The sequence below is a fragment of the Entamoeba invadens genome (genome assembly GCF_000330505.1).
Source record: "Entamoeba invadens IP1 unplaced genomic scaffold scaff_1105074726711, whole genome shotgun sequence".
Lineage (NCBI taxonomy): Eukaryota > Evosea > Mastigamoebida > Endamoebidae > Entamoeba > Entamoeba invadens.
The window spans coordinates 1119394-1145086 of record NW_004443648.1 but is presented as its reverse complement, the minus strand read 5'-3'; the positions used below and the strand labels follow the sequence as shown (position 1 = coordinate 1145086).

Genomic DNA, 25693 nt, shown 5'->3' with positions numbered 1-25693 from the left:
TCAAGATAATTGGTGTGATGATACTTGAAGTTGAATGTTCTTATTTTTAGAGACATTTTGATTTGTATAATTGTGAATAACGGGATTACAGATGCAAGAAAAAGTGGTTGTCATAGAAAAAGTAGTTGTCAAGAGTATAAAAAAGTATTTTTATTAATTTATTTTTAATAATTATAAATTGTTAGTTGTTTAACAAGCAAAATTACGGGAAAGCAGTGGTGATTTGGATTGATTTTTCAGAAAGTGGTTGTCAAAAGGATGAAAAAAATAAAAAAGACTATTTTTATATAAAAAACAGAAAAAGCACAAAAATATTTTACTCATCTTCAAAATCAAAATTGACTGCACCTTGTCGTCTCGATATAAAATGAATTGATGTGGGGGATGTGCAATTTATTATGAATAAGTTGGGGATGTGTAAATCAAACAAGCAAAAATCACGATTATCAGGTTTGTATATTAATAACGTTGAAAACGAATAATTAATCAATAGACATTCATTAATAAACAATATGTAATATGACATATATTACAAATATGACATTTTGTTATGAAAACTGTTGTTTGTGTTCAAATTAACCAAACGTTTTGTGCTGATTATTGTTTTCATTGTCTTTATCTCCTACTGTAGTAAGGTTCACCAAAAAAAACAAATATACTTCATTTAATAAGTCTTTTCCAAATACATAATTTTTATTATTGTTAAAAGTTTTAAATATTAACATTATAAACATTTGTTTAATACTTTATAAAAACATAAAACAAATTAGTTAATATTTATTATTTCATTTGATAATTGACTTACTCAGTACACTGGGAAAATTTTTGAAAAAAAATCGATTTTTTTTTTGCTTTTAATAACATTATTTTCATGACAACCACTTTTTCTATGACAACCAATAATTCTTCTATCTGTATATTAACACTAAAAAAAATTACTTTAAACAAAAACCAAGTGTCTAAATTTCGGGAATTGTTGAGTTTATTAGATAGTTTTCCTGTTTTTTAAAAGTTTATTATGTGCATAACATTACGCTAATCAAAAAGGAAAAAAACACCCAAAATTGAATAACAAATCTCTTCAAAAAACAAAATGTTTATTTTAGTGTTCTAGACTATATAACAAACATGTATTATATGTATATTATAAAATATAATACAACCAAATAGGAATGAAGGTGATTTATATTAATTGACTTTAAACTTAATATCACCGGTGGCGAAGAACGCAACGATTTGTCTTGCAGCAGCCAAACCAGAATTGACATTAGCCTCTTCAGTTTCTGCTCCCATCTTTCTCGGAGTAGTGAAGTATCTTCCCTTAAACTCCTCGAACTCTTTGCTAGCTGGGGCGATATCAGTGACATATTTCAAGTCCTTTCTCTCTTTCATAGCTTTAATAACTTCTTCTTCATTAATAATTTCCTTTCGGGCCGTGTTGACCAAAAGTCCATTCTTTGGCATTTTCATCACCAAATCGTACCCAATAAGTCCTTTTGTTTCTTTAGTAGATGGCATGTGGAGGGAAACAATTTGGTTTTGAGCAAAGAGGTCCTCAAGTTTCTCGACTTTTCCTTCCATCTTCAAATATGGATCATAAATAGCAACTTGCATCCCAAAACCTTCGGAAATTTTCTTCACACATTGTCCGACATTACCACACGCAGCAAGACCAAGAGTCTTTCCTCTTAATTCAATACCAGTACCGGGTTGGAACATATTTCTGAACGCATAGATCATCATACCAATAGCAAGTTCAGCAACTGCATTTGAATTCTGACCTGGTGTGTTCATGACTACTATACCGGCTTTGGTGCAAGCTGGTAAGTCGACATTGTCATATCCAGCACCAGCTCTCACTACTATTTTAAGCTTCTTTCCAGCTTCAACAACAGCTGGAGTCACTTTGTCTGAACGAATGATCACAGCCTCGACTTCTTTAATGGCTTCTAATAACTCCTCAGGCTTCTTGTAGTTTTCAAGCAACACAAGCTCATGGCCAGCCTTCTCTACTATCTCACGAATACCTTTAACGGCTATTGGGGCAAATGCTTTCTCGGTGGCAATGAGGATTTTCATTGAATAAAAAGTCTGATGAGTTCATTTTAATAGAGCAGGAGACGTGGTCGAAGTTGTGAGTTCCAGACCTCAAAAAGTTTGGAAGATTTTGCCTCAAAATTCTGGTGTTTAATTGGTTCAATTTCGGTTGGGGTGTTTCCAATTCGGGGTCTTGGCATTTCGAATCAATCGAAGAACACGAAAGTGTTTCCTTTGATTCTTTCCGTTGAACAACAAATGACCACATTTTTATACCCAAATTGTGGAACTTCACAAAAGGCAGACTTACTTATTTTAATAGCTTTGGGAACCAATCTCCTCTAATTCATTCGACCCACTTCATTTACACGTGTCCTATATATATAGAACAAAAAGTATATTCCATACTTTTTGATTAAAAGTACAATTAAAATATAGTTATCACCTTTTTAATAATAATGTATTATTATTAATATATAATAAATAGCGAACTCAAATTTCACTTTGAGGAATAATTGATAATGAAATGAATATCAGTTCTAATGTACTTTTTTAAGTAATTTAGAAAAGTGTTGTGGTATTTGTGTTATAAAAAAATACATTTATGACTTTAATTCTTATATAACAAACGTTAAAAATATAGTTTATGTTATTATTTATATACTATACACAAATGAATGTCTATCGAAATGAGTAATTAAAATGACTCTACAAATCACCACAGTACCAGTCGATGAACTCGTCCAATGAGATCTGCTTGTCTTTACTCTTGTCAACACGAGCCATCAACTTTTCAGCACTTTCTTTTGGCTTTCCAAGTGCAACAACGAATTTAGTGAGTTCTTTTAAAGAGATATTGCCAGACCTGTCTTCGTCAATGATATTAAAAATGAATGTGCCAAGTCTCTTCTTGTCACTCACTTCTTTTTCTTCTTCGGAAAGCGCGTCGTATCCAGAAGACCTGTTTGGAATCGCTTTGGCTACTCTTGCAAATTCTTTTCTCGACAACTTCCCGTCTTTTTTGTGGAAGAGAGAACACCCATCACACATACTGAATATCGCTTTAAATTCATTGTCTGCAAATGTGTCAACCCCCATCATCTTCTTCATCCCAAATACAAATTCGTCGACATCAATTGTGCCGTTTTTGTCAAGGTCCATGTCGTCAAATATTTTGTTTGCTTTCTCCTTGTTCATTTGTAAACTTTTTTAAGTTGAGTGTTTTTCTACTGTTTTTTCTTGTAAAGCGATAACACGATGTTTTAACTTCCCAAAAGTGCTGTACTTCTTCTAGTTTGTAATATTGTTTGTGAAATGCCATATTTAACTATTTATTTTAATTTCAATTTACTATTATTTATATTGTTCTCTAACTAGTTATATAGTTTAACAAATCTATCAAAAGAAATACACTTTTGAGTGTAGTTATATTATATCATTCAAGAGTGTTAATTCCTCATTGATTTGTATGTTACCAATTGGTATTTATACAATATCAGGCTTTATTTAATAACTATACAGATAGAAGAAAAAAGAGATGACAAGGATAAAGTCGGTGACAAAAATTAATGTTTTATAAAACAAAATAACAAAAAAATCAAAATAAAAATTTGTAAAAAACCTTTTTATTACATGGAAATTGAACCAACACTACCTGTCAATCCTCTCGCCCCAAATGATGTTCATGTTGTTATGCCTTTGAAGCTCGCGGACATTCTTTCTTGTCGCTTTCTGGAGCAATTCCCAGAAGATTTGGGCTCTGGAAAAAGCAAAAAATTGATTAGAGGACTTATGAACTATGAAGAAATGTCACACAATGTCGAAAGCGTGAAAGAACAATTAAAAGAAGTCAATCAATCAAAAAAATTCTCTTTAAAAGACGTTTTGAATGCACAACAGATATTGCAATTCTTTATATTTGATGAATTGTTTTTCGCTTGGAAACCCGAAGGGAGCAAATAGCAACAGTCTTTTCAATTCTAAGAGGAGAGTCTTTTGTCACCTATAGATCAGTTGGAATTTTGTTCAATTCGCATCCGAGTATCATTCATAAGGAAATTACAGAATACAAGAAAGAACAAACAACTGGAAGAAGGACAAAAATGGGAAGACCGACATTCTTAGACAAAAGAACCAAATTTGTAGCTGACACATTTGTCAAATATTGCAATAATCAAAAAATAGCTTTGACATTTGCAGCATTCTCTAAACTGGTTGAAAGAACAACTGGAACGACGTTTAAACCAGATACAGCGAGAAAGTGGGTTCTCAAAACGTTTGACCTCAAAACAATCGAAAAGAAACCGGAAGACATCGGACGATTATCAATAAACCCCGAGGACATCATAACGAATTACATGGAGATGGCAGACTTTAATAGTATAAATAGTGGTCTTGTCTCTAATATTGATGAAGTTGTTTTTCAAGACTTTTGCGACAAGAAAACCGTCAGAGTGCTTGTTCCCAAAAATGTTGACGTTGAAAGGATTAAGATTGGTGTTGGAAGAAGTGGTAAGAGATCCACTATTATCTGTGTGATATGTTTGTATGGCACTACAGCGTGTCCCGGTGTTGTAGTGACCAATAAAACGCTTGACATTAAGCTGTTGTCGACGTTTTCTGATGCAACCTTTTTCACCAACAACACAGGATTTGCAACCAAGGAAATCTTCTGCAAGTGGATGATGAATGTAGTGGTTGAATACATCAAAGCCAAAAGAATTTTACTTCGACTTCCACCAGACGCGCCTGCACTGATCACCATCGACGGTTTTTTCTGGACACAATTACAATGAGTTGAGTACACAATTGGCACAATCACACATCAAACTTCATAAGTATATACCACACTGTTCTCATTTGGTGCAACCTTTGGATCTGTGCCTTTTCGGTTCAGTGAAAAAACAATGTTCAAACAGAACCCCCCTTTCAAAACCTCTGTTTCATCTTCTGAATTGACGAGATCATTGCCTCCAACAACACCTTCCACAGTCCCAATCGTTCCAAATAACTCATTAGAGCACAGAGGTGAGCAACAAGGAGTTGATCTCAATGTTGCAATTCGAGAAATAATTGGTTATTTAGCAGATGCAAATAACGTGGCAACAGACGCAATTCGAGAGAGAGGACAGAGAATGGAAAGTGGGAAGAGACTTACCAACACAATTACCACAATACTGTCAAGCATCGACAGAGCAGCAACACATGAGACCATTATTGCGTTGTTTCAGAGGGCAGGAATGGTTTCTCGTTATGTTGAAGGCGCTTTCCGCCTTTTCATTGATATAAAAAGTGCTTCTAGACTTGTTGAAGAGTTTCAGACTTTTTTCCAGACAACAGTATTTCCCAACCAAACAACAATGACAAAACTCACAGCTCCCAACAACGACGTTAATGTCATTAACATCGCAGACCTTGACCCAAAGCAAAAAAGGATGACAAACAAAACAAAGGTCTGCCACATCAAAGCAATGGCAGAGTCCATTGTCCTCGATCCATCCAACGAAACTTTAAACGAACCCATTCTTTCAAGAATAGTAAGATTATACGGAGAACAACCCCATTCTAATGAACCTATGAGACTGTTCCCCCATTACAATTTCCAACCAAACTCGTTGGAAACCTTTGAGCTCGATGACAGTGACTGGGAGGGTCTTAATTGAGTCTCTATTATTGAATCTTGGTTTTCCTTTTTTTAAGTTCTTTTTTATTAAGATTGTTTTTTCTGAAAAATTTGAATACACTTTTGCATTTTTTGTGTTATTAAAATTCTTGGTCTTTTTTTGCCTCAATTCTTTGGAAAACAACGAAAAAATAGCAAAAGTGTGTCGTCACTTACTTTACCTTTACCATCCATTTATTGGGATTAATAACCCATACCAATAGAGAAAAAACATTTAACTGGAAATATCCTCGAAAAAATGGGTTATTTATACTTTGTCACTGACTTTATCCTCCATCTGTAGTTTACTATCATCTAACAACCAAAAGAATGGATGGAAATCTATTATAATATAATTTATAATAGTAACTATTAAAATCAACAGTCGTCACAATACCACTCTAAAAATTCATCAAGTGTTATCGTTTTGCTCTTATCCTTGTCAACCAAATTCATTACTTTTGTTGCATCTTCTTTTTTCTTTCCGATGGCAGTTATAAACTTTTCAAGTTCTTTCAACGTAATAGTATTGCTACTGTCTTCATCAATTATATTAAACATAAAAGTGCCAACTCTTTGCTTTTTGGCGACATCTTGTTGAACAAAATTTAAGCTATCGAAGTTTGTGGGGAGTTGTGGAATAGCTTTGACCACTCGAGCGAACTCTTCTTTGTCGAGTTTGTTGTCTCTTTTGTGAAAAAACGAACATTTGTCACACATAATAAAAACCGCCTTCATATCATCTTCCATGAAATTTTCTTCTCCCATGATCTTCTTCAAACCCAAGACAAACTCATTTTCGTCAATAGTACCATTCTTGTCAATATCCATTTCATTAAAGATCTTATCAGCATCTTCTTTACTCATGTTAGATATATTCTGGTTTTTTAAGAAATAAAGTTACTTTTTATACATCAATCTTTGATGTGTGTTATTAATTGTACCCAATTAATTCATGTTATAATTTTATTGAATTCTTTAAACTGTTTACATTGGTTATTTCATACACAAAGTAGATTCTATTTCTATATTTATAAAAGAACTATACTATATTAATAATAATTACTTAAAGAGTTTTGCTTCAACGTTCTATAATAAAATCAAATGAAACATATAAAAACAATTCAATTCAAGTCTTTTAAATTCTGCACTGCCTTTTCTATATCAATTCTCTCTTCCGGGTTTTGTCCCCAACACTTCGTGATTAATTCATATTGGTCCCTGTTGATCTCATCAATAATTTCAAGTCTCTTCCCTTCACAAACATATTTCTGAATATCCATAACATGCTCAAATTGTTGATATAAAAGTTTCCATGAAAAAGTTTCATAGAGTACCATTCCATACGCAAAAACATCAGACTTTTTACTAGGACTTTTCTTCTCGTATATTTCAGGAGCACAATACGCCGAGTTACCAATAATACTAGACTGTTTATAGCTTTGGTTGTTTTCTTCCTTCAAATAAATTGAATTCACAAAATCACAGATTTTCGCGTTAACCTTTCCGTTCAGTGTTTTATTCATAATCAAAATATTTGAAGTTTTAAAGTCGCCGTGAATAATATTGTGGTTGTGTAAATACATGAGAGCATAACCACTGTCAATAAGGATTTTTGTTTTCAATTTCTCTCTCAAGATATCGCCTTTCTTAATAGCGTCGTACACACTTCCATATACCGAATACTCACTCACTACACTATAAGTCTCACCAACTACAATTCCATAGAACCCAATGACATATGGACTCTTCATTTGATTGATGATTCGCACTTGACGACCAAACTCTTCATAGTAATTTTCGTTCTTTAAGTTCTTCATCCTTTTCAGTGCAACTTCACTGCCTTTGTAAAACGCTCTGAAAACATCACCGTATACCCCCTCACCTATTAAACACTGTTTTTGTATTTCAAGTGGATTGATATGGATAAAGTCGCTCTCTTCAAAGAAAACAAAGAAATCGCCTTTATCAATTTGGTTCGTTTCAATGTCTTTGTCGACGACACTGATTACACCCGAGTACGTGCACTCAGTCAGTGGAAACACTTCTATGTGAAATTCACATGCCTCACCTTTTTTCAGTATTGCACAAGAAGGTGTCACGCGTAGAGAAAACCGAGTTTCGTATTCGCTCAACTCCAAACTCACAAGCTGTGGTGTTGGGTATGTGTTCCCAACACAAAGGACAGACTCCAATGTCGCTTCCAAGTCCGTTAATTTGCCCAATTCAATGACACTTTTGTTTAAGACAATTTTGCTGTTTATTCGAGTCGAGAAATTTAGAGTGGTGGTTTTCATATCAAAAATATAATTTTTAAGAGACCTCTGCCGTGGTCGCGTGAAGTACACAATGACAAATAGAATAGTCATAATGATAAGAACTACAAAGAGTAGACAGACAACTAAAATCAGAACAAATTCAGTGAGCGTCAATTGTTGTGAACAATATGTCTTATTTGCTTTATACAAAAATGAACAGGAGACACACTCACTGTTTTCAATTGAAATGCAATTGTTGATAAGATTCAAAGAGTCACATTTTCCATTTGAATACACAAAAGTGGACAAACACGCTTGGCACTGATTAAATGAGTTACAGATGGAACATCCTGGACCACATTGTTTACACTCTTTTTGTTCTAAATAGAAACCAGAAGCACATGTTAAACATTGGGAATTTATTATTTCATCACAGTTAGACTCAATTTTCGAGCGACATGTGTTGGAATCAGTTAACACAAAGTCGGAGTCACACAAAATACATGTGTTATTATTCAAACAAGTTTGACAATTTAAACTGCATTCCATGCACGTATCTTTGTCTTTAAAATACCCATCTTCACATTGAACACACTTTGAATTGAGTTGGACGGAACACCCAATTAGTTTTGAATCTTTACATTGTCCGTCATACAGTAAATAGTTTGATTCACAAAGATCACAACTACGTTTGTTGGAACACAAATTACACTGAGGAAGACATTGAGAACACGTAAAAAGGTCATTAATATAGTATCGTGCGATGCACCGAACACAAAATCCGTTTGAGTATTGCTCACAATTATCAATACGTGAAACACAAGTGCCGTTATTATTAACAAAAGGGTAACTACATACAACACAATTTCCTTCATTTGTTATCTCACAATTTTCGATATGTGGTTCACACTTTCCGTTAATATTTAATGTGTAATGTGGTTCACAAATTTGACATATACGATTTTCAGTGGTATTTAAATTAATAACAAAAGTTAGACAATGTGAGAGAACGCATCTTCCATTTGATATGACATATCCAGTATCACACAATTCACACCCACTTATTTGACACTCTAAACAAGCTTCCCCATATATGCTACACGACTGACATATCCCTTCAGTGTTAAAAAATCCATTCACACAAGAAATACTCCCACTTTGTGACACTGAAATGGAATGATCAATTATAACACATTTACTCCCATTCTTGATATATCCATTTGCACATATCTGACACTCCTCTTCACATAAAAAACAATTTAAATCACAATTATCACAGTTGGTGTTCACATTACCTTCGGAACATTTCCAACATCGAGAGGCAGACGTTAACAAACACTTCTCGTTGTGAACACAAAACTTGTTTTGAAGTACAAAATTGTCTTCACATGAATGACATTCTTCTTGATTCAAACACTGTTTGCAGTTGTTTGAACACACGTCACACCTCTGTGTAATATCATTGTAAAAATGGTTGGGTGGACATGTCTGTGGCGATTGAATTAAACACTTGGTGATATTGTTATCCACAATTGCGGCTTGACATGTTATGTCACCAACAGTCACATAAAATGACGATGCTAAAACAACTGTATTTCCAGATTCACTCAATTGTGATTGTGTTGGTAATTTTGTTGATAAAAACAAGTCTTTTGTAGTTGAAAACGCCAAGTCGATATTTGAAAAAGTTAATTTGGTCTGTTTTGCTTCTCTTTTTAACTCTTTTTTCGGACTTTGAATGGTGTAGTCATCAATTTGAATCGTTTTGTTCATATTAAAAGAAAATATTGAGTATTCAGGGAATGACACCCAAACGGTAGTAAACAACTCTGCTGCAATACTCTCTGCAACGACCTTCTGTATTTTCTCTGTTTCAATTTCAAAGTGCAAAGTCGCTTTATTTTCAAATGTCGAGTGTATTGAATGGTCACTGATATAAATGTCGTTCATCAAATTAATTATATGACAGTGTTCACCATAACAAGGACAATGTTGATGGACAAAGGAGAATGTGTTCACAACGTCTATTTCTAAAGTGTTGTCTCGATTAGACTCTCTCCATGAAGTACCATTCATGTAACAATACACCTCTTCTGTATTACTATCTTGGTACCGGAGAACTTTCCCTTCACTCACTGTTGTGAAATTTCCAAATTGAATATCAGAGTGAACGTCACGAGTTGCTATAAAGTCGAAACTTTCATTGGAAACACTGTTGATGGTGACACCATCTCCAACATTGAATTGACCATTCAACAAGATGAAAACTGGATAACATTTGATTGTTTTGTTAATAGTGAAAATGGACTGGCTATCAATAGAAAGGATGTGACACTCTTTATCTCCACGTTTGCAAACTTGTTTTGTATTTCCTTCTACAAGTATCTGTGCATTATCTTTGAAACTCAAATTACAATTTTGTATGTTACAAATGGTGTTTGCAGACCCATTAAACGCATTTTCGAAATTCAAGTGCGAATTTGAAAAGTCAAAATTCTCAGCGTGGAGATATGTATCTTCTCCAAAAGATACGTTAGAGTATTGGTTCACCATATAGAACGTTTGAATAGAAATTTTGTTCTTAGTATTTACATCTACTAAGCTGTGGTTACTCACATACAAGTAGTCGCCTATTTCAATTGTATTTTCATCTCCAAATGTGGCGTTTGAATCATCAACAACACTGATGTATTCATTCGTCTGTATTTGTACATTCCTATTTGTTGTCAACGTGCTGAAGCTATTCAAAAACAAATTTCTGGCAATTAAAACGGTTGTGTTACATCGAACTACACATTGAGAATATGTACTAACTTTAATCCTCCCCTTTGATGTCAAAGAATTATCGTCTCCAAATTGAAGAGTACTTTTATGTGAAACAAAAACATCTTCAAATATTGTAGAAATGTTTTTATTGAATATCAAAGAACTTCCACTTGATAGAACCGTCGTTTGGCCAACACAAATTTTGCTATTTTCGCTCACCACAAAATCGCTTTGATCAAACAGTTCGAGTGAGTTTGTAATAAACGTGTTATTAATACCAAGAGATAGACCTCCATGATAAAGTTGAGTTGATGCACTTCGAATAGTGGAATTCTCTCCAAGACTCATTCGTGAATTGTCACCATCAATACCTTTATCAATTGTTAATGTAACATTACTCCCAAATTTGATGAAGACATTTTTAAGACTCAAACTTTTGGCAGTGAAATGAACGTTCTTAGAAAGTGTGAGCAATTCTTTGCCTTGAAATATCAACTCTGAAAAATAGAGTGAAGACCCACTTTGTGTGACCACACGTGTCATCTTTGTCAAATCAGTAAATCCGTCGATGGTGGTGTCACTATTAAAATCAAATGTCAAAGAGCCGAAGTTCTCAAAAACGTTATCTTCAAGTGTCAAATTGGAAATTCCACTCACAAAAACGTTTGGAACATATTCTGGAAAACACGATGAACGTAAAATGATCTTTCCTGTTATCAAAAGTCCGTCACATGGAGTGTTCCCTGTTTGTCATGTTAAATTAATAATACTAAAAATGGCAAACCATTGATTTGTATACCCAAGGAACAATCTTCGCCTTTTAAAAAACAGTTGGTTGTCGCTTGGACGATCAATGGAGTAATAAACGTAATTGTCACTATTATGTTCCACCCTATTTTGTGTAAGAACATTGGGTATTATCATTTTCAGTACCCATAACTATTAGAAATCTGTTTGAATTATAAGAAAAGCTTGTTTCAATATTATCTGTTCCGCAATTATAGCTTTTTTTAACACATTTAATCATTTATTGGTAATTATTAATATTAGTATATAATATATTATGGTATTGAACTAGACACAAGTACTACTATATTTGTATGCAAAAAAACAAAAAACCCCGACTATTGAAAAAAAATTTATTATTAGAAATTAATTGTATTTTATTTCTATTAAGTATAATTTATATTTCATTTTTTTTATAAAAAAAATTGGATTTCAATAAAACATATTAAAAATTATTAATCTATTAATTAATAGTTCAATTGTTATTATCTTACTAATAATTATGTATCAATTGAAAAAAGGCAATAACACGATAATCAATCTATTTTTAACTATCTCAAAAAATGGAAGGTTAAATATACTCGGCATTCACAATTATTTATTACCAAAATATCAATAACATTTAATTAATTTGTAACCATCATACGAATAATGCTTCAATTCAAAGAATTTCATTTTTGAAATTGAAAGAAAATTAAATAAAACAATTATGATTTGTTGTGTTATTAATTAATAAATTAATATATTTTAGTAAATTATATATAATATATTTGAATTATATCATATATTATTCGAATAACAATTGTTTTGTGTATTTAAAATTTTTATTGTAAAAAAACTGGTTAATTAACTAATGGTAAATACAATTATATTTACAATCCATTTATTTTAATAAACAATTAAGATGTATAGTTCGAAAGCCAAACATAAATTTGTTTTTTAAGAATGTTCTACATCCGATTAAAAACGCCAAAATAAAACTTTGTTGGTTTTGTTACCCGAAATTTTTGGGTTTGCAAACCCTTTTTCTAAGAATTATTTTATCAATTCCCCTCCAAAAACGTTGTTGATCATTAAAAACTATTAACAATAATTTGTTTTATTATTAATAATTGTTTATTTTCAATTTGCTTCCGTTTTGCCAGAATTATTGAGGAAGGAAATTTGTTATTATTTAAACTCCGAAAGTCCTGAAATATTCGACTTTTTTATCCTAATATAAGCCCAACTTTTTACTTTTTTTCTTTTCCCACATTCAATACGGAAACATAGTCCAAACAAATGGGAACCAACAAATTTCTCAATTTGCGAGTCATTATTTCTATTTTTGCAGCAAAAAATACGGCGTGAAAAAAGTAAAAAGTATTGGTCTATTTATAAGCCTCAAAATTCGGCGTGAAATAATATTTAGTTCTTGTGCCTAAAATATCATTTTAGCTTTACTCTTTTCTATTAAATATTGTAATTTAAAGTATTAAAACAAACTATACCGGCCATCTCCATTTTTTCATCGACAAAAAAAGTATTTTTAACGCACATACAAGACGGCAGAGCCGAACTTGAAATGTCCGGCAGAAAACAACTCATTTTACCACTTTTTTCAAAGCAGAAATTATTTTCAAAAAAGTATAGTAAAATTTTAAATACATAATAGTAATAGCAAACCGTGGTACGACAGCATTCGCCAGTGCTTAAATCAAGTTGTAAAAAAGACAAGAAACCCCAGTAAAACTTTGAAAATTCCGTTTAAAAAAAGGTAGAAAGCGGGACAAAAAGGGAAAAAGTGCCACATCGGCATGGTCTAAAAATTCGATGGAAGACTTCGGAAGTCATCGCGCCGTATTATTTGCTGCTTAAATAGAACCAAAAGACTGATTTTGAAAAATTTTCAAGGTAAAGAAAAATTGTGAATAAAAGGGAGGGTTGCTCTATAATTTCAAATTCAATGTACGCTAACGACATAACTCGACCCACCATGACCGAGATGAAACGCGAGTCTAAGAGCTTTGAAGCAATCCAACAAGGGATGGTCTTTGTAGTTCTCAGCTCTTTTGGATATTCCTTTGAACTGAAGCGCCCCGAGCGAATGGCTGAGAAGACGTTCCAGTACCTTACGATCCTTGAGGTATTCAAAGATGGTGTCCCACTTAACTTTGGCACTGCGATTGATGACTTCTGCCAAAAGCAATATGAAATGGAATTCGACCCAAAAATGTCGAAAGGGACTTTAAAGATAGTCAAGAGAAGAAAAGACTTAAACAGAACAGCTCTTTCATTCTCTTGGATGTTGCAGTACTGTGAACAAAGCGGTGTCTTGGTAAATAAAAGAAAGACTAAATTGGCTAAGAAGACAGTCCAACTCGAAAAGGTGACTTCTATCACTTTCCCAAGCAAGAACTTACTCTTCGAGAAGAGTCAAATCGATGAGATCGGTACAGCCGCTCATAAACACTTGTGCTCACTTTTCAATAAAAAGGAGAAGAGTCTGGTCGTCCCAGCTTACTATCCTTTCTTCCTCGACTTACTCGAAAAGGGACAAAACCTCTCAACCTCGTTAAACAACATTAACACAACGGTGAAGTCCGAAAACACACAAAACGATGTACAAACATCACCAGAAATTGTGGAAGAACTCGCCTTTACTAACCCACAAGAGGTCTTTGCATCATTCCCTCTCGATTTTGCCCCAGTCGACGGGTTCATTGTACAGCAACCAACTTACGGATTTTATTATTAATATAGTTTTTGTTTACTTGTTATTTTACTATTCTTCTGGTATTGGAAAAATGTTGATTTTTGTCTCCACCAGTTTATTATTTGTGATGACTTTTTTGTTCATTAAATTTATTATGATATATAATAATAATAATTATATATTATAATATATATTATAATTTTGTAATTTGTTTTATAATAAAACTTTTTAGTTTTAAATGATTTTTATATAATTAATTGTGTTGTAATAAAAAAAACTATTCTATTTTAAAAAATTTATTTAAAAACATTATAAAGAATTAAAATAATATTTTATAATATAATAGATTAAACTATAAATTAGTTATAAATTATTATTAACAGATTGTTTATGTGAAGTTTATACACAATTCATTACTATTTTTTATAACCTGAAAACAACTAATTACATATGCAGTTTGAAATTGATATTCCCTTCAACACGACAACAAACAAATATGACATTGAAAAGCTAGTCTTTCACTTTTTACAAGGCGGTGTGGTATCTCGTCCAACATTATTTCTGTTACTTGAAAAGTGTAAAACGCTTTTCCGGAGTGAGAAGAACATGATAGAAGTATCCGACGACGCATTGATCTTTGGTGATTTTCATGGGCAATACCTCGACTTCTTAGGTGAGTTACAGTCGAACAAAGAAAAGATAACGACGGCGTACACGACCATCTTTCTAGGTGATTACGTTGATCGGGGTGATATGTCGACGGAGTTACTTATAACACTTCTCTGTATGAAATACAACACACCGACCACTATAATTATGTTACGTGGTAACCACGAGAGTATGATGATGTCATCCACAATGGGCTTTCTTCAAGAATGCAAATCAAAATATACCAACACGGTCCACGCAAGCTTCTGTGACCTTTTTAATACACTTCCGCTCTGTGTTTTGTTACGAAGGAAGATGGGGAACTTCTTTTTATGTCATGGCGGGATCTCCCCCGATTTGGGACTTATCAGTGAAATCGATGCCATCAATCGCTTTCGCGAACCCCCGAACGATGGCGTGTTCTGTGACTTGTTATGGAGCGACCCCATCTCCGACGCTTTTTTGAACTCGCGCCCATCCTTCAAAAATAATTTCGACAAAATCGACTTTCTGACTAACACGGAGCGGGGCACGTCTTACATCTTTGGGTTTGACGCCATCGATAAGTTCTTAACTAAAAATCAGGTTGTGATGTTGATACGAGGACATCAATGTTGTCAGAGTGGAATCGATTTAGGGATGTATGGCAATGAGACTATGGAATATCCGCTCTCAATGACTATATTCAGTGCAATTGACTATTTCCAGAAGAACCAAGGCTCTTGTGTATTAGTCACCGATGACGATTTTAATATCTTCAACTTTAACACAACGACTAAAATGAAGTTAAATCCAGTACTAGCAAATCCTTTATTCTCGTCCCTTGTATCGATCTTTGGGAATATAGAGAGTGGGTTAAAGGACTTAATAAAGTCTGCATTTCTTATCAACGATATTGAAGAAGTGGACTACAATTGCACTGGAAGTCCACACAATGAGATGGAACTTGAAGTGAAAGAGGAGTTCCACTCGATCTTTGACCAAACTCTAATACAACCACAAAGAATAGTTAATGTCCCCTTTGAAATTAAATACGACACTCTAGAAGAGGAGGAAGATGACACACAAGCTTTCTCCTTGTTTAAATCATTCGACGCTTCAGTGGGAAGAAGTAAACATGAACACATCAATTTGTTTGCTTCAATATCAACACAGGAACCAACACGATGTTTGTTTTGTGATACCATTTTAAAGCCATTGGGATGACTCCGTCGACTTCCGTGTTATAGTCTCAAGACTAAAAGACTCACAAAAAAGATGAACGAGCTATTGAGAAGCGGATGAGGAATGAATCTGTTCCGATGAGTCTCGCAGACATGCGGAAGGAGTACGCTAAGCGGCAGCAACTCAAATAACAAAATTCAATTACCTTTCATTTCTTTCGTCTTCCCCAGTTTGCAGATATTCGCTGATATTCGGCTGTCTGAGGACAACATGAGGTTATATTCTTCATATGACATTGTGATATATCCGCCGTCTTCTTTAGGAGTACGGACATAGATGACGTTCTCAACTTCTATTCGTGTCAAGCACTTTAGTATGGAAGTGCCTTCTTTCCCTTTCAAATACGCTGTGAAGCAGATATTAGTATCGTCAACTACAAATGTCTGATTCATCGTATTACACTGGATCTTAATAACATCGCTATTATTATTAAATGAATCAAACCAATCAAGTGGTTGATTCGCCATCAATTCTGAGTCACACTCCCAATTCATCACACTATATGAGGAATTCACTTGAATTAAATCTTTCAAATTCTCCTTTTCGTCCTCCGTCATCTCACTGATTTTAGTCCCGATGATGAATTGACCACTCTCACTATCCATGTCTTCATACCCAAACAACAAAAAGCTCTCGGGCTTCGATGGGTCACAGATCGATTTTTTATTCAATTTGATGGTCCCTCCGAGAGATCGATAACACTCCCCATCCGTTTGAAAGCGATGCGTTTTGATTAAAACGGCATTCGAAGCCGATATCTGGAGTTTAACATTCGCACCAATGACTGATGTCGCTTCGACAGAATTACATGAAAAATCAAAGATGCCATCAAAGATAATACTCGACGGCTGAATAGCCAAGTCAAATGTTTTGTTGTTGACTATCGTGTTTTTAAGTTCGTCGAGAGGGTACTTCATCGTAGGAAGAAAGATCGAGAAAACTACAACTGATGGTATCGTCAATAGAAAAAAGATTCCCCACGTGATGAATAAAAACTTTTCTGTGATATCGGTCCCATTCGAATTTTTCGTTGAGTCAAACTCGGGTTCGGAGTCTTCAAAAAAGTCACTCGACCGCATATATGATTTGAAAGTTCTGTTCCTTCGTCTTTTTTAGTTAGGTGTTTGGAGACTTCTTTATAATTTATCTTTAATTCTTTTTACTATATTTATATAATAATAGTATAATAATAATATTATTATTTTAAAGTTAAAAAATTATAGTTTATTTAAATATAAATTTAAAAACTATACAAGAACTATACATTTATTATACTCATTAGCTCAGCGGAACTCGAGAAAATAATGATTGAGGAATTAACGGCCGCCTATAAACGGTTCTGTTATACTCCGAATAATACTTCTCTTGCTCGACTTTTCGAAAGAAATTCTGTACATAAGTGATTTGTTCAATTATAATAAATTATTAAAATCTATTACTATACATTTTAAAACAAATTCAAGTATTATAAAATATATAAAAACAATCTAATTTTTATGGTACAAAAACAAACATCAAGAATAAATTGCTCTGGAATTGAAAAGTGAGTGGTAATGAGTTCTGGGGAGATAAACATCCGCAGAACGATTTCAGAGTAATCAACCAAAACGTTCCATAATTTTTGGTGGAGTAAAGGTCTTTTAAGAAGAGCATATTTCACAAATCCATCAAGAATGGAATTTTTCATGTCTTTCGAATAGCTAAGGCCAAAAAATTCCTTTGAGATGTCGAGATAGGAATACGATGAAAGTGTTGGAACGAGAGATTTTGTAGATGACGAAATGACAAAAATTTGAGTTGTTTTGTTTTGAAGGAGAAATAGGTTTTCTTGTTTTTCAACGACTTCTATTGGCGGAGAAATTTCAGATACACCGCTCACACAGAAATTCGTCAAAAATTTGGCAATTTCAATAATCAGAGTCGTGTCTGTGCTCTTTGAAGAGTATACAATAACTTGCAACCCTGATAATAGGGTGAGGAGGATCGACGGAAATGCAGTCTTAAACTCTGTCACAAACCGATAAAATCCGAATTGTGCATTTTCGTTTTGCGAAGAGCTGAAAACAGGCGAAGGGAAGGGAGATATGAGTGTTTCAGATTGACTCATTGATTGCCCTTTTTTCTCTTTTTTTGACTCCACATCTTGTTCGTTTTGGCAAACAACAAATTGAGTAATGTTGGCGGAAAGAGAGTTCTTATGGGACGAAAAGTTAGAAACAAAAGTTTGTGGTGGCATGAATGACCAACTCATCAAAGCCCTTCCACCACACGCCAAGATGTTCCCTTGTCCGATCGGGTTAATAAAATTCGCACACAAATTGTTAAAAGAGTGTGTTGACAAAAGGAACTGTTGATATGACGAAATGATCTGTTCAAATAGCAACGGGTCGTTAAAGTTTATAAGTTGTTGAAGACTTAAAACGGTTGCAAACTTCTTTTCTGTTGTACTGGAAGGCGCAACAGTATCAGGCTTCTCTTTTGTTGTTGAAGGCTCACATTTGATTGTTGTGTGTTCTTTTAATTTGTCTGTAATGCTTTGAAAGGTCTTTGCAAAAGAAATCAGTTTCTCTGATAATGTGTCGATTTGGTATGTTGAAAATGGGTGCATTTGAATCACTGCGATGCAACAGGAAGAGACGTACCCTCTGACGTTTGAAGGGTTGTAACATGTAAAATTAACGGTGATGATGTGAAAGGATGTTAAAGTGTGCATAATGATTGTTGGAGTGCTTTCTTCAAAATAATCTGTGCCCATCAATATGCCAACAATCTCCGTCTCGACTTTTTGTTTCAATTTGTACGACACGTGTTTGTACACAACAGACTCCCCTTGCACATTGTCAAATTCTACTATGTACAAGCCGATAAACTCTTGGTTAAAATTTACGGAAGTACTCTCTGTGCTTTCCGAAGCGTTCGAAGAAATGGGACCTTGTGCTGATAGTTGTGAGACCTCTGTTGCTGAAGTGTCGCTTTCAGAATTCATTTCCAAAATCTATTTCGAGTTTTCTTCTGGAAAAAATGCCTATCTTAAATAGTTATTATTGTTTTTTGTTGTTATTAAAACTACTGTTCGTAAAAATAGAGGTGGTAAAAACATTGAAATATTGTATAGTAATTATAATATATATATTATATTTAATAGAATACAGTAATAACAAATAAATTAAGAGTCAATACCATTGGATTGCAATAACACAATCCACATTAAACCGATTGGGGTATATCGTATTATTAAATACAGACGCTCCGCACATCTCTTCGTCCAAGTAGTACTTAGAGAACGTTGGGTGGCAATAAGCCTTCCCATCGGAATAGACTGATAAACAGTCTGCAAGACCAAACACACAATTGTCGTCATTACAAAACCTCAGTCCGACATCCAATCTTTTTCTTTGGAACTTTTGTGGGAAGTTGCCGTTTTGATTTTTTAGAGAAAAGACGAAGTAAGCCTTATCGTCTTCGATATATTGGTGGTCTTCTTTGTTTGGGACCGTCCCCGCCTTATTGGTAAAGCCGCCGAAGATGTTTCTATGTTCGTCGAAAACAAAAATCATCACGTTGTTTGTTCCCATGATCTTCTTGTTGAACGAGTCGGAGTTTAATTGGTCGCCAAGCTTTGAGTTGTAAATGACTTTGAACATCCGTTTGTCTGTCCATCTTGAGAGAGTTTTCTTGAAGATTTCGATCTCACTCAGTTCTTTGTTGAAGACTTGCGTTGGTTTCTTTGTAATCCACCTTCTATCCGGACTCGAGGTTGGCGATTTATCTGGTGACATCGGATTTTTGATAGATTGTGGTTTCTCCAATTGGTCTTTGGGTACAATATCAAATAAAAAGTTTGGCGAAGAGGAGGAAAGTTGGTCTTGGCGTGGTGTGAAGAACCCACTCTGCACCTTTTTAATTTTTCTGGCGCCAAGGAAATCAACACTTCTACTTGTGGAGTGACTCGGCGAATTCGGTCGAGAAATTTTGGTCTCTACTTTTTCTAAACGAAGATTCAATTTGTTAATCAAAGCCGCTAACATAAAAACAACAGATGGCCTTGTTGGGTCGTCTTTTAAAGCTTCTTCAAGTACGGTGTAATCACTGACAAACTGCTCTGTCATTATGTTTTGAATATTTTGTTTTGGACTATGCTTTATAAAGAAACTCATGTATTTAAATCACAACTACTAGTTAAGTTAACCAACATATTACTATAATACTATAGAATAAATGTATAAGATGAAAAATCAAGTGGTTTGGACTTTTCCTGTCTTTATTATTCATTTTTTTTGAACGAAAGAAAGAGCAAAAAATGTAGAGAAAGATAAAAATCGAATGAAGGACACCTCAAAAATTTTTAACGGGTGGTGGTATTAATTTAACTTTAATTATTTAACCATTTCTAAAGAATGGGTTCTAACATTTATAATTAATTTAATAGTTATTGCTTTGTATTAGTTGCACTATAGAAATAATTATTCGAGATACGAAACTTCATGAATGAAAATTTGATTCAAATGAACAAAAAAATAACACTCAAACAAGTGTGACACAATTCGTTATAATCCCGTTTATTTGGTATAATTCTATATGATAGTTTAATAAGAATTATCGGTTTGGTTTTTTATCAAGTACAATTGTAACTAATTATTAAAATGGAAACAAATGCACTTTTGAGTTTATATTTTGTAAAAGTACTATTTAAATTAGTATAAATTAATTTAATTATATTAATATATACACTCATAATTTCATAATCAAAATATCACAATATTATTTTGTTCAAAAAATGTAATATATTTCTAATAATATTAAGAAATAATAAAAAACAAGGAATTGGGGTTGACCATTTTGTTGAGAAAGGCATATAACCATAAAAAGTTACATTATTTACAAATTATAGCATTTTTAATTATTTATTTAAATTTTTTTATAATAGAATAATAATACGAGTCAGAAATATTTGTAAATGCATTGTTGATTTTTTGTACATTTACGATTTTTCAATTCCACAAATAATGATTTTTCTTGTTTTTATTAATTTATTAGAAATTAATAAAAAAGCAATTTATTTCCTCCCAAAAATGTTTTTTCGAAATACTTTTGTTTTATGATTGTATATATTAAAATAAAAATTCTTATTTTGTTTGTTTATTGGAAAAAAAAAATAACAATAAAAAACTAATTAAAGTATTTATTATAAATAACTTTGTTTCGTAAATAAAAAAACTAAAACAAATAGAAAAAAGCAATAAAATCGATTATTACAAAACTATACTAATCAAATAAACAATAACTACTCAAATGATAACTAATACTAAAAACAATAGTTTTTAGTTAATTTGTTACTTCTTCTTTCCTCTAAGAAGGAGTGACATACAAATTCTTGCCTTTTTAAGTACACACTCACATTGTGTTTCTGCCATCACCTTTGCGTACTCTTCCCGTCAATTTTACTCTTACACCAAATCTATTCAACCCACTTAATCATATAAACAACAAACCCTCTCCTTCTTTCAGTGGTCTTGTCTTGACCTTTTGAACGTCTCTAATCAACAGCAGTTGCAGATCGTCCAACTTAATTTTCTCAAACCCACTCTTTAAATTTTGAAGAGCGTCTTCTATCTTTGCTTTCGTGACAAGTTTTTCCTCGCTCTTCCTTGGTTTCTTTTCCTTCTTAATTTTCTCCTCTTTTTTGTTGAGTTTTTCTTGTTCTTCCTTCTTACTTTTTCGGATCTCCTCCGGGGTTTTGCTGGGGTCGTCCGTTTCTTTCTCTTGATCCGTTTCCTTATACAGTAGTTCTCTCGACTTCTCTAAGATCATTTCCATATTCTCCCTCTTATTCCCACAACACTGACATGTACACAATGCACTACATAACGTCTTTTTTTGAAAGCACGAACAGTTCGACTCTAAACAATGATTTCCACCACACCGACATGGTATAAAACTTTCTTCCCATTCTTCTTGTGGTTCCCCCATCTTCTCTTTGTTATTTGGTGTTAACTAGTTCCGAAGTGGTAAATTATTCATGATAGTTAAATGAACTAAAAAAATATTAAATCAATTTATCTCGAAACCCAAGTGCGTTAATCCCATTCTCCAATATGATGACGTACCGCTTCGACAGTTTGCCTTCCTTAACTCGGCGAATTATCGCGTTTTTAATTGCAACCAACTCGTCGGACCGTATCCTTCCAACGTTTTTCATTAAATCGGCTAAAGCCTCTAAAGCCACAAGCCCCCCGTTCACTAACTGTTGCATACAAAATATTGGCAAGGCCTCCACTACAACTTTCATCTTGTACAATTCGCATATCAGTTTGACATTTCCAAGAAACTCGAATTTCATCACATCGATTTCTTCTTGTGTTTTCCCCTCTTCGTCGACTTCGCCAGGGACTTTCATGAAGATTTCGTGCGCAAAGTCAAGAAGGATTTTTGGCATTTCATTCGCGACACTCTCTCGTGTCGTCATTGTTAAGAGTTGCAGCTCTTTATAGAACCGGACGTACAGACTGGTGTACTTCCTCTCGTTCACCGCTTTCTTGAATAAAATGGTTAAAACAAGTTTTGCGTCGTCAAGCGTGCGAACTTGTGTGTGAACTTCTTTAAGGATCTGTGCCATATTTGCTTCACACAATTTGTTCAACGAACTTCGAATGAATGAAGTCGAGTTAATGTTCTCTGAAACGGCTGTTTGTGGTTTTGGAGTATGACACGACGCAGACCTCTTCATCGTGATTTTGTCGAATACAGAAACTATAGAAGAAATGCTGTGGGGGGTTCTTCGAAAAGAAACCATTTGTTCCGGTGTGTATTGAATGACCGTTCGATAATTCTCTCTGACAATCGGAGACCCGACACGAAGTGGCGGGTACTCACAATTTGGCTTGGAACTACTTACTTGAGTGATGGAAGGGTCGTTGGTTTGAAGATCCAGAATGACCAACACGCGGCGAGTGCGAACTGACATCTTTGGGTTATATGGTTTATCAGTTTTTTTATTGGTTTTACTGCGATAAAAAACAAAATTGGTTTCCATCAATAACATTCTATTTTTAGAATCGAATAAAATGTTATTTAAAAGTTATTCAAAGAAAGAATAAGTACCTGCACGTCAATTCAAAAACGTTAGAGGAGATACAACAACATAATTTCTTCATAGACTGAATGGGTTTGAAATGACTTTTTATTGGTTGAATAAGTTTTTTCTTGTCATTGAATCTAAGTGTGCGTTTCCATAGTAAAAAACCAATGATAAAAAGTGTTATATATTTTGTTTTACAAATTATTACGATTTATTTAAATAGTATAATTCTTTTTTAAACATGAAATCTTTTTGGTTCCAAAATGAACTAAATCCCTGATTGTTTTAACTTTTTTATTCCATGTTTGTTTGATTATTGGTATAAAAAATAACTAAATGCGTCATTTAAATAAGAACTGGTTAAGTAAACTAAATTTATTAAATTGTTTTATTATAAAAAGAATTTATATTTGTATAAAACGCATTTTTAATTGAAATTGTTTATTTGAATATTTGTGGAATTACCAAAAAATACCATCTAATATAGTTAAATGATTTAGTTGAAAACAAAACAATCTTATTATATATATATAGTTTATAAATCTACACTTTATGACATTAATTTCATTTGTTTTTTTAATTTGGACAAAAATAGCTTTGCTTAACCATTAGCATAGAAGCAAAGAATCAACAACTAAACCCTATTTTTGCGGGTAACTATCTCGATGTTTTTTTCAAATAATTTCCAGTTTATCAATTTTTTCATTAAAAACAAAGTTATTTAATTAAACATAATATAACAAATATATTACAATTTTAACAAATAAAATGCAATAAGATGAAAATCTTCAATAAATTATTTGTCGAACCGAAAAAATAGAACAATTTTTTTTCAATAATTATGACCAAAAAGAAGTAAATGATAATCAAAATACCGAAAAGACCAAATATAGGTATTCTTTATATAGATTTTTATAGTGTAATTTTTCCAAACAAATAACCCGCTTGTTACCTTAAAATTCTGTATTTTATTCTAAAAAGATCAATACGATTAATTTGAATCAAATAAAAAATTGATTGGCAGTTTTCAGTTAAAGTAATTTGTGAATAAACCATTCGAATAAAATTCAAACTAAAGACTGATCTGTTTTTTGTATCAAAACACTCGGCAAATCGTCGGGAACTGATCCAAATGTTATGTATTTATCGACAAAACACTTACAAAAAGGTATTTGTGGTGGTCTGCCAAGTAATAATTCTAGTGACAAATTTATAATATTCTTATAACGAAAAATAAGTTAAATTGTTCCGCATCTTTAGTTCAAACTTTCAAAGAAATTGAAAAAACAGTTAATGGAATCGTCAGAAGTAAAGCGCGGCAGACATTACACAATTTCCAGTACCTTCACCCGTTTTCTTTCCCGCTCGCGCGACAGTCTAGTCCACAAAAATACGATCACTGAAGAAGATCTTTCCCTGAAGATTATAGCGAGCTTGTCGACAACCTTTAACTACTTCGAATTACTTCAATTATTTGGAGATAATGGCTATACTCTCTTTGATTCTCCCGATGAAGTTTTATCTGAGAAGAGTCGGTCGATAGTGTGGAGGATGTCCAACGACAAACGCACTATTTTAGAACTCTTATGTAAGAAGATGAAAGAAGAAAACATACCAGCAAAGCAATTGATGTATCTTGCATTTGACAGAAAGACTATCCTTCCTTCTGACTGCGAAATTTTCGTGAACGACCTTATGAAGAACCAAGACACTATATTTAACGTGAATGGAGATCCTCTCTACGACTTCGATGGTAATGTGCTGACTCTTTCACTGAATGTGTTATACGAAATGTTATTCAACTTCAAAGAATCGAAGAAAATTGTGTCGACCGTCGTCATTACACACTCCCTCTTCTCAACGCGAAACGAACTTTTAACCCACATCTTACAAGAACATGACGAATTACAAAAAATGAAAGAGTCCCACGTCCTTGTAAAAATGAAAGAAAGACTCGATTATATCATCACGACGTACGCACAATTTCTGGGACCACTTCCAAAGGCGGAGATCGACTTAATTAAAAGTACTTTCAACAAGAACGAGTTACCAAAAATATTTGAAACGGACTCTGTGGAGGACGATAAAGTCCCTTCAAGACTCTGCAAATCGAAAAAGTCGAATAAGAAAAGACTTTCATTACGATCGGACCCCGGAGACGTCGCACAAGTACTCAGTTCTGAAGGAGAAATCGATAAATTTCTCAATTTGGACACGGAGATCACTAAAGAGACTCTTACCAATATTCATCACCGACTTGTCGCACAACAGTTTGTTGCGTTTGACTCGAATTATTTCAATAAAATCGAGAAGGAAGACTGGGTGCTTGGGGAGAAAAGTGACAATGTGAAGAAGTGGGTACATGCGACTAAAACGATTGAGTCGTGTGTCTTTGAGTCGACGCCGACGAGAAAGCAAATCACTTTCTTTGTCAAAGTGATGAACGATTGTCTTGAGATGCGCGAAATGAACATATGCAATATCATCTTCTCTGTCTTAGTCAATTTGAGTATACAAAAGCAGTAGAGTTCAAAGCAATG

General features: G+C 33.5%; 12 protein-coding genes across 12 annotated transcripts; 3 read left to right on the top strand and 9 right to left on the bottom strand.

Annotated features, from left to right (window-relative positions):
- Positions 1–1188: 1188 nt before the first annotated feature.
- On the bottom strand, positions 1189–2079 carry EIN_061090 (Erythronate-4-phosphate dehydrogenase, putative; the record flags this gene model as incomplete). The annotated part of the gene is made up of 1 exon (XM_004260267.1): positions 1189–2079. The coding sequence occupies one exon, from the start codon at positions 2077–2079 to the stop codon at positions 1189–1191; it is 891 nt and encodes a 296-aa protein (XP_004260315.1).
- A 666-nt stretch (positions 2080–2745) lies between these two features.
- Positions 2746–3234, bottom strand: EIN_061080 (hypothetical protein; the record flags this gene model as incomplete). The annotated part of the gene is made up of 1 exon (XM_004260266.1): positions 2746–3234. One exon carries the CDS (start codon positions 3232–3234, stop codon positions 2746–2748), a length of 489 nt encoding a protein of 162 aa, XP_004260314.1.
- A 2842-nt stretch (positions 3235–6076) lies between these two features.
- Positions 6077–6565, bottom strand: EIN_061070 (hypothetical protein; the record flags this gene model as incomplete). Its single annotated transcript, XM_004260265.1, has 1 exon — positions 6077–6565. The coding sequence occupies one exon, from the start codon at positions 6563–6565 to the stop codon at positions 6077–6079; it is 489 nt and encodes a 162-aa protein (XP_004260313.1).
- A 257-nt stretch (positions 6566–6822) lies between these two features.
- On the bottom strand, positions 6823–11265 carry EIN_061060 (serine-threonine protein kinase, putative; the record flags this gene model as incomplete). Its single annotated transcript, XM_004260264.1, has 1 exon — positions 6823–11265. One exon carries the CDS (start codon positions 11263–11265, stop codon positions 6823–6825), a length of 4443 nt encoding a protein of 1480 aa, XP_004260312.1.
- Positions 11266–13453: 2188 nt separating this feature from the next.
- Positions 13454–14245, top strand: EIN_061050 (hypothetical protein; the record flags this gene model as incomplete). The annotated part of the gene is made up of 1 exon (XM_004260263.1): positions 13454–14245. The coding sequence occupies one exon, from the start codon at positions 13454–13456 to the stop codon at positions 14243–14245; it is 792 nt and encodes a 263-aa protein (XP_004260311.1).
- A 408-nt stretch (positions 14246–14653) lies between these two features.
- EIN_061040 (serine/threonine protein phosphatase 2B catalytic subunit, putative) lies at positions 14654–16057 on the top strand (the record flags this gene model as incomplete). Its single annotated transcript, XM_004260262.1, has 1 exon — positions 14654–16057. One exon carries the CDS (start codon positions 14654–14656, stop codon positions 16055–16057), a length of 1404 nt encoding a protein of 467 aa, XP_004260310.1.
- Positions 16058–16212: 155 nt separating this feature from the next.
- Positions 16213–17154, bottom strand: EIN_061030 (hypothetical protein; the record flags this gene model as incomplete). The annotated part of the gene is made up of 1 exon (XM_004260261.1): positions 16213–17154. One exon carries the CDS (start codon positions 17152–17154, stop codon positions 16213–16215), a length of 942 nt encoding a protein of 313 aa, XP_004260309.1.
- Positions 17155–17353: 199 nt separating this feature from the next.
- Positions 17354–19061, bottom strand: EIN_061020 (hypothetical protein; the record flags this gene model as incomplete). The annotated part of the gene is made up of 2 exons (XM_004260260.1): positions 17354–17464; positions 17589–19061. 2 exons carry the CDS (start codon positions 19059–19061, stop codon positions 17354–17356), a joined length of 1584 nt encoding a protein of 527 aa, XP_004260308.1.
- A 187-nt stretch (positions 19062–19248) lies between these two features.
- EIN_061010 (hypothetical protein) lies at positions 19249–20184 on the bottom strand (the record flags this gene model as incomplete). The annotated part of the gene is made up of 1 exon (XM_004260259.1): positions 19249–20184. The coding sequence occupies one exon, from the start codon at positions 20182–20184 to the stop codon at positions 19249–19251; it is 936 nt and encodes a 311-aa protein (XP_004260307.1).
- A 1224-nt stretch (positions 20185–21408) lies between these two features.
- Positions 21409–21892, bottom strand: EIN_061000 (hypothetical protein; the record flags this gene model as incomplete). Its single annotated transcript, XM_004260258.1, has 2 exons — positions 21409–21503; positions 21568–21892. 2 exons carry the CDS (start codon positions 21890–21892, stop codon positions 21409–21411), a joined length of 420 nt encoding a protein of 139 aa, XP_004260306.1.
- A 229-nt stretch (positions 21893–22121) lies between these two features.
- On the bottom strand, positions 22122–23039 carry EIN_060990 (hypothetical protein; the record flags this gene model as incomplete). The annotated part of the gene is made up of 1 exon (XM_004260257.1): positions 22122–23039. One exon carries the CDS (start codon positions 23037–23039, stop codon positions 22122–22124), a length of 918 nt encoding a protein of 305 aa, XP_004260305.1.
- Positions 23040–24446: 1407 nt separating this feature from the next.
- On the top strand, positions 24447–25679 carry EIN_060980 (hypothetical protein; the record flags this gene model as incomplete). Its single annotated transcript, XM_004260256.1, has 1 exon — positions 24447–25679. One exon carries the CDS (start codon positions 24447–24449, stop codon positions 25677–25679), a length of 1233 nt encoding a protein of 410 aa, XP_004260304.1.
- Positions 25680–25693: the final 14 nt, after the last annotated feature.